This window comes from Saccopteryx bilineata, chromosome 2 (assembly GCF_036850765.1).
Source record: "Saccopteryx bilineata isolate mSacBil1 chromosome 2, mSacBil1_pri_phased_curated, whole genome shotgun sequence".
NCBI classification, from domain to species: Eukaryota; Metazoa; Chordata; class Mammalia; order Chiroptera; family Emballonuridae; genus Saccopteryx; species Saccopteryx bilineata.
Genome location: NC_089491.1, coordinates 284806170 through 284820577, shown reverse-complemented (window position 1 = coordinate 284820577; position 14408 = coordinate 284806170). Strand labels below are relative to the sequence as shown.

The window sequence follows — 14408 nt, the reverse complement described above, 5'->3', positions numbered from 1 at the left end:
TGTGCATTTGAGTTGTCTATTATAAACACTGATCCTAGGACAATTTTATTACATGGCTTTTTTTGGAGTACATGCACACAAATCTAAGGTACATATCTAAGAGTGGAATTGCTAGATATGTATACTTTTATCAGATAAAGCTAAACCAATTTCCAAAGAAGTAGTGGTTTTTGTCAAAGTTTTTAAAAAAACAACTCAATAGTTTTAAACATTCTGGATTATCCAAAAATAATATTTTTGCAGAAAGCTTCCATATATATCAATATTAATACATACAGTCATTTAACCCTAAAAAGGATAGTGATTTTCTAAAGGTCTAAGAAAGTATATGTTCAGTAAGAAAACTTTAAAGCTGCTTGACAATAAATGTTAAAAAAAAACTGGATTAAAATTATCTAAAATATTTTATATGATTTTGGAATAAATGAAATATATAAAATGAAATTATTATATGTATTTCCAATTAAGGAAAGACTAACACCATTATGATAATATTACTGATTATTACTGCATATTTCACTTCAAAGGCAGATGAATTTTACTTTGAATTTTTTCTTTTGCATTTCATGTATTATTCAGCTTACATTACCATTTATTTGATCAGCCATTACTACAGCCCCCTCATCTCCCAAGTCTGAAAATTGCTATAGTTATTCTTTTCCAACTGTAAATGATAAGTGTCCTGTAATTTAATCAATAGATATAATAGCATCTACTGTGATAAACACTTAATTCTTCTGCTGCTTAAACTACAGCAAGTCACAAAGCTATTATGAAGTCTTTGGAAATTTCCAAGCAGGTAATTATTTCTTAAAACTACTTAGACATGGAAAAACTTTTTAAAAATTCTAAACTTTTATTTTTGAACATATTTTCATTTTTGGTCTTTCTTTCCTCTTAGGCAGTGAATGTGAAATATAAATGACCACCGGGGAAGAACACACATCCCCAAGAAGCAGGTTCTGACAATGATTAATACAAAGCAGCCAAAGGAAGTCTGGCAGCCAAAGAAGCAATGCCTTATGTAACTGATAAAAATTTAGTAAGACCCTAATAACATATCTCCCTAGAACCTGGGACAGTGTATTTGATGAATTGTTTAAGCTAGACTATATGCTTCTACCTATTAAAACCATGGAGGCAAAAATATGAAAGAAAAAATTAGTTACCTTTTCTTATTCAAATTGCTTAATGGAATGGGTTGGTCAGTTAATAGAATATGCTGATTAACAGAAATTTTGCATATACTTACTGTCAATTAAAAATTACAGTCTATTTCTCATTAATACTATGCTGAATATCAGTTCATTGTTCCTCAAAGATTCTGAAGGCATTTCTGTATTCCCAGTTATTTATAAGCCATGGCAACAATTGCATAATTATATTAATGCCAAAAGGGTAAGAGCCTAGACTGAATTTCCATCTGTTTGTGACATACTTTAAAAATTGTGTTCAGTAACTTTACAATGACTGATTTGCCATATGACCCTTATAATATGGAGAAGATTACGCAGAAAAAAATATATAGGTATCTGTATTTTCTGATTCCTTCTTTCCTTCCCTCCCTCCCTCCCTCCCTCCCTCCCTCCCTCCCTCCCTCCCTCCCTCCCTTTCTCCCTCCCTCCTTTCCTCCATTCCTCCCTTTTTCCCCCAGGGAGAGGTATTTCCAAACAAATATGAACTTACAAGTAACTAAACCTCTGTTAAAACTCATAAACAATTTCTCACAGATATTCTTCTCACTGAATTTCAGTCAATATATTATAATGTGTTTAATAGAACTACATGTCTAAAATGCTAAATTGTTTTATACCCAAAGATTACTTTGTGAAAGACAAAGCTTCACCACACATGACTTGAACATCAGGTCTCATCAGAGTGACTATAAAGACTCCTTTTAGAAGAACGATTGCTCTGGTCCTTGGTAAACACATTCATGTAACTATTCATAGCCCCAGCCTCTTGTGTTAGGGACCTGAGTATTCTAGACACTAGGTGGGGTCTACAGCCATACCACCCTGAGCACGCCAGATCTCATCTGATCTCGGTAGACACTAGGTGGGTTTACTAGTAGAGATTTTGTGGCCATAAAGTACTTGATTATCACAGGGAATCCCAAGAAGATAGGCTATGGAGATATCAAAGAAAGAGGGATGACAAGGACAAGGTCCAGAAGACTAAGAACAGGTGATAATGCAACAGAAAGAAATCAAACCCAAAGTTAAATAGAGAAATAATCAAAATAGAATCACTGTATATCATTATTATCATTAAAATCAAGTTTTCAGAATTAGGACCATAATTTACTATAATACAGAATGCAAACCTTAAAAATGCTTTTGTTTTAAACTTGCTGGACCTCTCTGTGGCATTTGACATTATACATTGCTTCCTCCCAACTGAAAATCCAGAAATTCTTCAAGGATTTCTCCTCCTCATCTGCCCCTTAAATTTCTAGCATCTCTGAGCTCTATCCTGTCTTTCTTGCTCTATTTATTTTTCTTAGATGCTCTGATCCACTTTCATAATTTCAGCTTTGATTTTTTTCACCAGCACCAATTTCCATTATCCAGTGGGTTGCTAGTCAGTTTCATGCAGGTACCCCTTAATATCCCAAACTCAAGGAATCTGAAACAAAATTCATCATCCACTCCTACCCCTTTTTCTTCACTCAATCTCAACAGACGCATTTTCTTTCTATTTCAGCTCAAAATACAATAATTCATCCAGTCACAAAAGCTAGCACACTAGACTTGTTACCTTCAATCCTACTTTATCAATACGTCCATAAAACCCACCAATTTTGCCTCCTGCATGTTTCTTAATTCTGTTGCTCTTTCTCTGGGTCCCAGCATCTCTCACCAAGGTGGATACTTCCTGTTCTCTCTGCTGCTGCACATTCCTCTCAGTCCCACCCGCTACCCGGGGATACTAAGAACGTGTCAGAAATGAACGTCTGACTGTCACTCCCTAACTTCACCGATCAATGACTCCTCCTCAGCTTTAGAATAAAGCCCACATTTCTTAACATGATTAGAGAGTCTTCATAATTTGGTCCTGACCATTTGACCATTTGACCATTTTCACCACCTACCTCTCCCTGCATACAATTGCTATAGTAATTGTATAGAAACTGTAATTTCATATTGTTCCTTTATATGCTGGGCCCTTCTGTGTTTCCTACACTTGTTCATGTTGTTCCCTTTGTCTAGCAATCTTTCTCCCTTTCCTAACTCGCCTCCCCCCAAACTCTATTATTTACACCTTGGCAAAGTGTCCACCTCCTCCAGAAAGTCTTTTCCCAAAGTTCTGGGTTGGGTAATCCCTCTCCCTGTTCTTCTCTTACTTTGCATGTCACTTTCACGAAGCACACTGTAAGTTCTCTATAAGTTCTTTAATAAACATAAGAAAAATCTAATAAAGACATAAGACTAAAAATAGTAAGTATGTACTTATATTCTCTGTGCTCCATCCTGGATCCTGAAGCCTTTGAGAACACAAATCATAAACTATTCATATTTGTAATCCCACCTCTTAGCCTAGCACTGACAACAAATGCTCAAGAAATCTACTGTTAGCCTGACCAGGTGGTGGCGCAGTGGATAGAGCGTCAGACTGGGATGCGGAAGGACCCAGATTCGAGACCCCGAGGTCGCCAGCTTGAGCGCGGGCTCATCTGGCTTGAACAAAGAGCTCACCAGCTTGGACCCAAGGTCGCTGGCTCCAGCAGGGGGTTACTCGGTCTGCTGAAGGCCCACGGTCAAGGCACATGTGAGAAAGCAATCAATGAACAACTAAGAAGTCGCAACGCGCAACGAGAAACTGATGATTGATGCTTCTCATCTCTCTCCGTTCCTGTCTGCCTGTCCCTGTCTATCTCTGCCTCTGTTAAAAAAAAAAAAAAAAAAGAAATCTACTGTTAAATGAAAGTGACCGAGAAGAAAAAGAGATTCCAAAATAAACCACAGCAAAGATAAAAGACCTTCTTGTCCCATTCCTTCATAACGGTCCTGGTCTTGCTCCTATTTGGAAGTTACATTGACTTCTTTAAGTTCAGAGGGTCCTAGTTAAAAATAACTTCAAATAAAGAATTTATTCCCTTCTAGCAAACAAAATTAATTCTATTGAGGAACTGTCCTGCTCTTGACTGCAGAGCTCTTACTTTATCACCAAAAGTACATTTTTAAAAAGATATGTCACGTGTAATCTCCATCAGGTAAATGGGGAATGAGGAGGGAGGACAAAACCAAGTAAAAAATAAAATAAACTTGGCAGCACAACACCATTTATTACATGGAAAATTACTCACATGCAGCAGCAGCACAGCAGCAAGAAAAGACTGCCCTTGACAGTAGCCAATGTCTTCGTCGTAGACAGAGTAGGCCTGGAGAAGAGACGAAGAGTGAGAGGTCTCGTCAACAGTCACAGATTTCACGCAGGGGCTAGCTCATATAGGCTGCTGCTCCTGTCCTCCACAATCCCACTGGCCCTTCAACTTGAATATGTAGCCACGAGCACAAGGGGTCCCCCAAAGAGACAGCATCTTTCCTAAAGCAATTTTAGATGTCCACTGTCCCAGGTTCATCTTCAAAATATGGAATAAAAAGATGCTCAAAGCACCTAAATAATTTTAAAAGATCCACTGTGATTTGTTGCTACGCAAATGAGATCAGGGGAGGCAGGAGCCAAGGACGAGAGAGAGGGTGGGAAGGTCCTGAGTTGATGTGGGTTCTAATGCACCCTGTGGGGGAAATCTTAAAGCTGCAGAATGTGTATTACAGATCCTCTAATCTAATAGACAAAAGAATCACCCTCTATAACCTCTGGACATTCTCAAACACCTTCTAAACTACTCTCCCATTCTCCAGAAGGCCAACAGGTAAAAATTACTCCTCTCGTCTATACCACTGGGACAAGCAGAAGCATTTAGCATTGATGGCACATTTTGCAGAATGGCTGAGAGCCTCGTGCCACATAAGCACCCACTATCACGATTTTCTGTATTCACCATCTTCAACATCATTCTAACCAGCTTGGAACATACAGAGCCAAAGAGGCCCATTCATAGGAAATGCAGCACTCGTGGGGAAACAGCTGACATATCATTTAACTATCTCAGTGTTCATTTAGCCTTCGGAGGAAGGGAAATGAGGCTGTATGCTTAATATACACTAGCTAGCACTTTAACTAGTACCACTCAGAGCATAATTTAAAATATTTTACCACTGGTTTGAGAGAGAGAAGATGGGGAGGAAGAAGGGACACAGAGAGAAAGAAAGAGAGCCAGAAAGAAGCATCAACTCATTGTTCCAACTTAGTCGTTCCACTTAGTTGTGTGCTCATTGATTGCTTCTCGTATGTGCTCTGACCAGGGGTTGAACCCACAACCTCTGGCCCACTAGGTCAATGCTTTGTCCAGTGAGCCACCTGGCCAGGGTGAGCACTATTTTTTAAAGAAGATACGTGTTGTAGGTTTTTAAGAAGTTGAGTCAGTTACATTAGGCATGGTGTACGCTGATCAAAAAGTAAAGAATTAGTAAATTTTTTCTGTAAAAGTCTGAAGAGTAAATATTTTCAGCTCTGAGGGACACATACATCTGTTGCTTATTGGTTTTGTCTTTTTAAACAACACCTTAAAACATAAATACCATTCTTAGCTCAAGAGTGGTACAAAAGCAGGTCATCGTTTAGTGACCCATTCAGCTGCCCTCACATTTATTCCTAGAGACAAACATCCCAGTAAGTCATGGGTCACATATCCCATCTGCGTGCTGGGCTTCATTAGTGAGGAGATTTCCATTTGACATGCGAGTATAACATCTGTCTCTGCCCAGGGCAATGGTTCTCAGGGAATCAGGAACGGTTACCATAGGGAGGGCAAGTGTGCTGGCTCCCACATGCCAAAGAAGTCAGAGTACAAGGTCTGGAATTCTTTTTTCTTAAAACAAAACAAAATAAACAAAAACCTATATTGAAATATGATATATAGCTTGTGTTCAATGAAATGCGCCACTTTAACTGCACAATTCCTTGAGTGAGGTCATTTATGTAACCCATCATAGACTATTTCCATCATTCCAGAACATACCCCAATGCCTCTTTGCAGTCAAACCACAGGCAAGCACTGATCTGATTTTATCACAATATATTATTAGCTTTGTATTTTTAAAAGAATTTCATATAAATGGAGTCATATAATATGTGCTCTTTTGTGCCTAGCTTCTTTGACTCAGCATATTGTTTCTGAAATTCCACCCCGTTGCTGCATGTCTCAGCAGTCCCTTCTGCTCCATTGCTGAGTGGGACTCCAGTGCACGAACATATCCCAGGTTGCTTGTTCACTCTCCCACTGATGAACACCTGGGTTTACCCAGTTTCTGGTTCAGATGACTAGAGTTGATATGTAGGCAAGACTTTTTATGGATATCATTTTTCATTTTTCTTAGGTAAATACCTAGGAGTAGAGGCTCAAGGTTCAAATGATAAGTGGATTTTTAACATGATAAGAAATGCCGAACTTTTTTCCAAAGTAGCTGCCCAGTGACTACACCCACAGCAGCAGGGCGTGAGCACTCAGGTCTTCACACTCTTGTCAACACCTGACTTGCCAGTCTCCTTCCTTTTGTTAATTCCTAGGGTTTTGACTTGCATTTTTCTGACAGTTAATGATGGACACTGTACAGTATATTATCATGTGCTTTTAGGCAATTGATATATACATATTTTTTGTGTCCATCTCTTCAAGTTCTTGCTCATTTGTTTAGTTATGCTTTCATCTTTCTGTTGTTGTGTAGGCTTCCTTGACGCATTCACAATTTACAAGTCCCTTGTCAGACTGGATTGCCCGTATTTCGCCAAGGCTGTGTCTTGTCTTTTCCTTCTCTTAATGCTATCTTTTGAAGCACTGTTGCTCTCGTTTAACCTTCTTCCGCTAATGATGATATTATCACACTCTCTTCTAATGAGAGAAAAATTGGATCATGGAATCATTACCTAATGAATCTGAAAGAAGCCTTTTATTTTTTTATGGAACTTTTCTTCAATTATCCTCAACTGCCAGAGCTCTGCTTAATTTTACCAATTGAAAGATGGGTTAGCATTCTTTTACTTTTTAATTTTTTTATTTATTTATACAGTTATAGTTCTGATTGCTTCATTTGTACTTTTCTTATGCTCATGGGTGCGTGTGTGTGCGTGTGTGAGTGCATGTTCAGGGCGGAGGGAGGACTGCAGACAGGGCACAGAGAAGGAACACGCTGCCCAGGCAGAGGGGAGGCTCTGACATTGTCCCTTTCTGCAGCACCCCTGGGGTGCACTGTCTCTACCTTTTGCACAAATAAGGGACTAGAGCTTGTTGATGACAGAGCATGTTACACGAGTGATACACAGATATTCCACACTTCCCCTCCTCATGAAAGATGTCTACGTGGAAGAGTCCTTAAAACTCTGGATCTCCAACAAACAATTACCTTCTCCATCAATCCTGACATCACTTTGACAAAGGCTAGATCCATCATTACATAAATATATTTAACATTTATTGCGAAGTATGCTATTCACATGCTTGTCTGTGTTACAAGAGAAGTCCAATAAAAAAACAAGGATTGCCGAACATGAAACAGAGAAGGTATGAATTCAGTGACTCCACAGATCATTCATTCCCTCACTGGAGAGCTGAGGCTCACAGTGCAAATCAGTAATGCACTCGTCTTACTTTCCATTTCTTTTATGGTTTCAGAGAAGGTTAGTAGAAAAAATAACTTTGTCAGAGGCTACCTACTAAATTGACTTTATGATTCACAGTTTTGGTGTGCTAGCAAATTCTTTTGCTCGGAGTTCTTCCAAGCACTGTTTGGCTTTAGCCTAAGCCTTCTCCAACTGAACTGAACCAAATCCTTTCCCTCTACTCCAAACTTGCCTTCCTGCACCAGACCTCTCACCATGCACACTCAGACGGCCTCTCTGGCCAGATGCTTATTCTCAGTCTGACCTTATAAACCGTCTGGGTAGGTACCACTTCTGTAATGGAGAAGTACTTCCTCCTGGACCAACCTTCCCTCTGGAAACAAATTTAAACTACATCTGGACAAACCTATAAGAGAAATTCATGAAGGCACTGAGGAGATAAAGTGGCAGAACCTGGAAGACAAAAAGAACTGGAAGGACGGAAACGACACTGGGTAAGAGTCTCATTCTTTTGGCTTTTGCCGGAGGTCAGTACTGCACCACATGGCTAAAACTTGCATCTAAAACTACAGTCTCACTGGCTTGAAGAAATGGGGGACAAATTGGGATGACCATAACAGCTAAAAAGCAAGTGTTAAAGTTCTAGAAAAGAGAGTAATATTAGAGAAGCCCTCTTATGCTTACTGTGAAGTGACAGTATTCAAGCCAGTACAAAACTGATACAAGGACACACAAATACTCAACAGAACAGAATAAAGTGAGAGTTCATGAGTCTATTTGAAGATGATAAATAAATGGTAAGTCTTATGAGAAATGGAATGTTTCCATAGTTACAAATGATCTCACACAAAATACTTATTAATTACAAAGAGAAAAAGAGTAACTTCATAGTGCCGAAGGCTGGTAAACAATATCTTGTTTATGTGATCAAAGTGATCATCATCAATAATGGAAAAACCTCAACCATGTGCCACCTGTGAGGAAGAAGTAAGAACAGGTCATTTCTGCTATTACTCCTGCCAAAGATGCATAACTGAATCCAACCATGAGGAAACATCAGACAAACTTAAACGGAGGGCCAGTCTAAAAAATGACTGGTCTGTAATCTTCTAAAGTACAAAGGTCAAGAAAAGGAAGGGAGGGGGTAAGTATTGTTCCAGATAGATGGGCATCAAGGAGACACCACAACCAAATGAAATATGCAATTCTGAACAGATCTTTCTCTATAAAGAACATTATTTGGATACTTGGTCTAAAGTTTAGGCAGAAGCAATGTATTAATGTTACATTTGTATTTTGATGTTGTTAGGAGAATAACTTTGCATTGTGATGGCAAACCACTTCTGAATAGAAGAAAAATTCTGCACTTGCAACTTTCTTGTAATTGTTAGATTGTTTAAAAATACATATAGAAATATGGAAATATACATATATATAAATTTGATAGAATCATTTTGTTTGTTGATTCTGATAATAAATATTGGGGCTTAAAAAAGATTATTAAATTTGTCCAAATGCTGGTAAAAAGCAAAGTTATCAACATAAGCTGCATAAATAGACTCACTGACATGAAATAACCTAAATACTAGTGACAATAATTATAGAAGGCTAGATGTACTCGCAGATACTCACTCACAAAGCAATTTTCTTATCTAACATAGCTGGCAAACTTCCTAGATGCAACTTTCCTTTTATATAACACTTCAAAAAAAAAAAAAAAAAAAGGCCCTTGGCAACAATTTAAAACTGAACTGATATACTCAGTTAAAAAAAAGGGGGGGCATAAAATAACTAGACTACCATAACCTTAAAAAAAGTAATGTCTCTATTACAAGCAAACTACTGTGTTATTATGATGGATTACTCAGTGTTTCTTTTACATTCTTGGACTTTTGATTTAAAAAAGTAGTATGTAAAGGCCATCCTAAAGAAAATCTAAAAAATAAAGCAACAACCCTGCTCTTAGGGAGATTAGCTTGAATAATCTTTATGAACTTTTACTTTGTAGAAGAAGAAAGTAGTAGAAATAGAGCTCTTTTAGAGTTTCTATACATTAAACTTTCATCTAAAATATCAGTATGGTGACTGTGAAAATGCGCCACCCAGATTTCCACCAGCGCGGAACAGAATTGACTGAGGGTCCCCCATGCCGTGCTTTGAAATCCATACCCACACTCACACCACCATCACACTTCCATGGGCTGCTCCCAGCCAATGGCCGAGCACAGCAAGAACACACAGGCAGGCCAGCTTCCTGTAGACATAGGACCTCACAGGCCACTGTGGCTGAAAACTCCCAATTGGCCTTGCCCAGCTTTCCTTAGAGCAGTGATTCTCAAACTTTTTGAAGTTGGGGCAAATTTAAAATCATACAAATAATTGTAGGCACACTATATACAAACTTCAGAGAAATATGTTATAATAATTAAGTCAAATATAAAGAAAAAAAAATAAAGTCCAAGTGTGCTTTTATGGTAATTAAATGAAATAAATACAACAAAATTAAATTTATTCTGACATTAAAAAACATTTTTATGTTATATTTTTTGAGTTATGCTTTTTAGAATTTCTAAAAGAGGAGTTAAAAAATAAAAATTGATAAAAAGTTATCTTTTTATATATATAGATACATTCTTAGTAAGATTTAGTAAATTCGGTAGGTCCCAGTACGAATGTGTTAAGTTTTTTCATTCTTGTGTTTATGAGAAGCATGAGTCTGATGTGTCCTAGCGATTTCTTCAATGTTTGGGCATATATTTGATTTTTTACAGAGACAGAGCGAGAGTCAGAGAGAGGGACAGATAGGGACAGACAGACAGGAACGCAGAGAGATGAGAAGAATCAATCATCAGTTTTTTGTTGTGGCACTTCAGTTGTTCATTGATTGCTTTCTCATATGTGCCTTGACCCTGGGGCTACAGCAGACCTTGGATCCAAGCTGGTGAGCTTTGCTCAAACCAGATGAGCCCGTGATAAAGCTGGCGATCTCTGGGTCTTGAACCTGGGTCCTCCACATCCCAGTCCGAGGCTCTATCCACTGCGTCACCGCCTGGTCAGGCGTTTGGGCATATATATATATATATATTTTTTTTTTTTTTAATAAATTTTTATTAATGGTAATGGGATGACATTAATAAATCAGGGTACATATATTCAAAGAAAACATGTCTAGGTTATTTTGTCATCAAATTATGTTGCAAACCCCTCGCCCAAAGTCAGATTGTCCTCTGTCACCCTCTATCTAGTTCTCTGTGCCCCTCCCCCTCCCCCTAACTCTCTCCCTCCCTCCTTCCCATGTCCTCCCTCCCCCCCCACCCTTGGTAACCACCACACTCTTGTCCATGCCTCTTAGTCTCATTTTTATGTTCCACCAATGTATGGAATCATGTAGTTCTTGTTTTTTTCTGATTTACTAATTTCACTCCTTATAAAGTTATCAAGATCCCACCATTTTGCTGTAAATGATCTGATGTCATCATTTCTTATGGCTGAGTAGTATTCCATAGTGTATATGTGCCACATCTTCTTTATCCAGTCTTCTATTGAAGGGCTTTTTGGTTGTTTCCATGTCTTGGCCACTGTGAACAGTGCTGCAATGAACATGGGGCTACATGTGTCTTCACGTATCAATGTTTCTGAGGTTTTGGGGTATATACCCAGTAGAGGGATTGCTGGGTCATAAGGTAGTTCCATTTGCAGTTTTTTGAGGAACCACCATACTTTCCTCCATAATGGTTGTACTACTTTACAGTCCCACCAACAGTGAATGAGGGTTCCTTTTTCTCCACAGCCTCTCCAACATTTGCTATTACCCGTCTTGTTGATAATAGCTAATCTAACAGGAGTGAGGTGGTATCTCATTGTAGTTTTGATTTGCAATTCTCTAATAACTAATGAAGCTGAGCATCTTTTCATATATCTGTTGGCCATTTGTATCTCTTCCTGGGAGAAGTGTCTGTTCATGTCCTCTTCCCATTTTTTTATTGGATTGTTTGTTTGTTTGTTGTTGAGTTTTATGAGTTCTTTGTAAATTTTGGATATTAGGCCCTTATCTGAGCTGTCGTTTGAAAATATCAGTTCCCATATAGTTGGCTGTCTGTTTATTTTGATATCAGTTTCTCTTGCTGAGCAAAAACTTTTAATTCTGATGTAGTCCCATTCATTTATCTTTGCCTTCACTTCTCTTGCCATTGGAGTCAAGTTCATAAAATGTTCTTTAAAACCCAGGTCCATGATTTTAGTACCTATGTCTTCTTCTATGTACTTTATTGTTTCAGGTCTTATATTTAGGTCTTTGATCCATTTTGAATTAATTTTAGTACACGGGGACAGGCTGTAGTCGAGTTTCATTCTTTTGCATGTGGTTTTCCAGTTTTCCCAACACCATTTGTTGAAGAGGCTTTCTTTTCTCCATTGTGTGTTGTTGGCCCCTTTATCAAAGATTATTTGACCATATATATGTGGTTTTATTTCTGGGCTTTCTATTCTGTTCCATTGGTCTGAGTGTCTATTTTTCTGCCAATACCATGCTGTTTTGATTATCGTGGCCCTATAATATAGTTTAAAGTCAGGTATTGTAATGCCCCCAGCTTCATTCTTTTTCCTTAGGATTGTTTTGGCTATTCGGGGTTTTTTATAGTTCCATATAAATCTGATGATTTTTTGTTCCATTTCTTTAAAAAGTGTCATAGGAATTTTGATGGGAATTGCATTAAATTTGTATATTGCTTTGGGTAATATGGCCATTTTGATTATATTTATTCTTCCTATCCAAGAACAAGGAATATTTTTTCATCTCATTGTATCTTTTTCGATTTCCCTTAACAATGCTTTGTAATTTTCATTATATAGGTCCTTTACGTTCTTTGTTATGTTTATTCCTAGGTATTTTATTTTTTTTGTTGCAATCGTGAAGGGGATTATTTTTTGAGTTCGTTTTCTAATATTTCATTGTTGGCATATAGAAAGGCTATGGACTTTTGTATGTTAATTTTGTATCCTGCGACCTTACTGTATTGGTTTATTGTTTCTAATAATCTTTTTGTGGAGTCCTTCGGGTTTTCGATGTATAGGATCATATCATCAGCAAAAAGTGATAGCTTTACTTCTTCTTTTCCGATATGGATGCCTTTTATTTCTTTGTCTTGTCTGATTGCTCTGGCCAGAACTTCTAGCACCACGTTGAATAAGAGTGGAGAGAGTGGACAACCCTGTCTTGTTCCTGATTTAAGGTAGAAAGTCCTCAGTTTTATGCCGTTTAATAGGATGTTGGCTGATGGTTTATCATATATGGCCTTTATCATGTTGAGATATTTTCCTTCTATACCCATTTTGTTGAGAGTCTTAAACATAAAATTGTGTTGTATTTTATCGAAAGCCTTTTCTGCATCTATTGATAAGATCATGTGGTTTTTGTTCTTTGTTTTGTTGATATGGTGTATTACGTTAACCGTTTTGCGTATGTTGAACCATCCTTGAGATTCTGGGATGAATCCCACTTGATCATGATGTATTATTTTTTTAATATGTTGTTGTATTCGGTTTGCCAGTATTTTGTTTAGTATTTTAGCATCTGTATTCATTAGAGATATTGGTCTGTAGTTTTCTTTCTTTGTGCCATCCTTGCCAGGTTTTGGTATGAGGGTTATGTTGGCCTCATAAAATGTGTTTGGAAGTATTGCTTCTTCTTCAATTTTTTGGAAGACTTTGAGTAGAATAGGAACCAAGTCTTCTTTGAATGTTTGATAGAATTCACTAGTATAACCGTCTGGGCCTGGACTTTTATTTTTGGGGAGATTTTTAATAGTTTTTTCTATTTCCTCCCTGCTGATTGGTCTGTTTAGGCTTTCTGCTTCTTCATGACTCAGTCTAGGAAGGTTGTATTGTTCTAGGAATTTATCCATTTCTTCTAGATTGTTGTATTTGGTGGCATATAATTTTTCATAGTATTCTACAATAATTCTTTGTATTTCTATGATGTCTGTGGTGATCTCTCCTCTTTCATTTTGGATTTTATTTATTTGAGTCCTGTGTCTTTTTTCCTTGGTGAGTCTTGCCAAGGGTTTGTCAATTTTGTTGATCTTTTCAAAGAACCAGCTCCTTGTTTTATTGATTTTTTCTATAGTTTTTCTGTTCTCTATTTCATTTATTTCTGCTCTGATTTTTATTATCTCCTTTCTTCGGCTGGTTTTGGGTTGTCTTTGTTCTTCTTTTTCTAGTTCCTTAAGGTGTGAAGTTAAGTGGTTTACTTCGGCTCTCTCTTGTTTGTTCATATAGGCCTGAAGTGATATGAACTTTCCTCTTATTACTGCTTTTGCTGCATCCCAGAGATTCTGATATGTCATATTTTCATTTTCATTTGTCTGTATATATCTTTTGATTTCTGCGCTTATTTCTTCTTTGACCCATTCATTTTTTAGAAGTATGTTGTTTAGTTTCCACATTTTTGTGGGTTTTTCCCCCTCTTTTTTGCAGTTGAATTCTAGTTTCAAGGCTTTATGATCAGAAAATATGCTTGGTACAATTTCAATTTTTCTAAATTTGCTGATATTGTCTTTGTGGCCCAACATATGGTCAATTCTTGAGAATGTTCCATGTACACTAGAGAAAAATGTATACTCTGTCGCTTTGGGATGAAGTGTCCTGTAGATGTCTATCATATCCAGGTGTTCTAGTATTTCGTTTAAGGCCACTATATCTTTATTGATTCTCTGTTTGGATGA

General features: G+C 37.5%; 1 protein-coding gene across 2 annotated transcripts in view; it reads right to left on the bottom strand.

Annotated features, from left to right (window-relative positions):
- RABGAP1L (RAB GTPase activating protein 1 like) overlaps positions 1-14408 on the bottom strand; it is a 603348-nt gene that overhangs the window by 204915 nt on the left and 384025 nt on the right. For both annotated transcript variants that reach the window (XM_066261195.1, XM_066261196.1), the window contains exon 15: positions 4310-4384. In XM_066261195.1, the coding sequence (XP_066117292.1) occupies positions 4310-4384 (75 nt within the window). The remainder of the gene's footprint in view (positions 1-4309; positions 4385-14408) is intronic.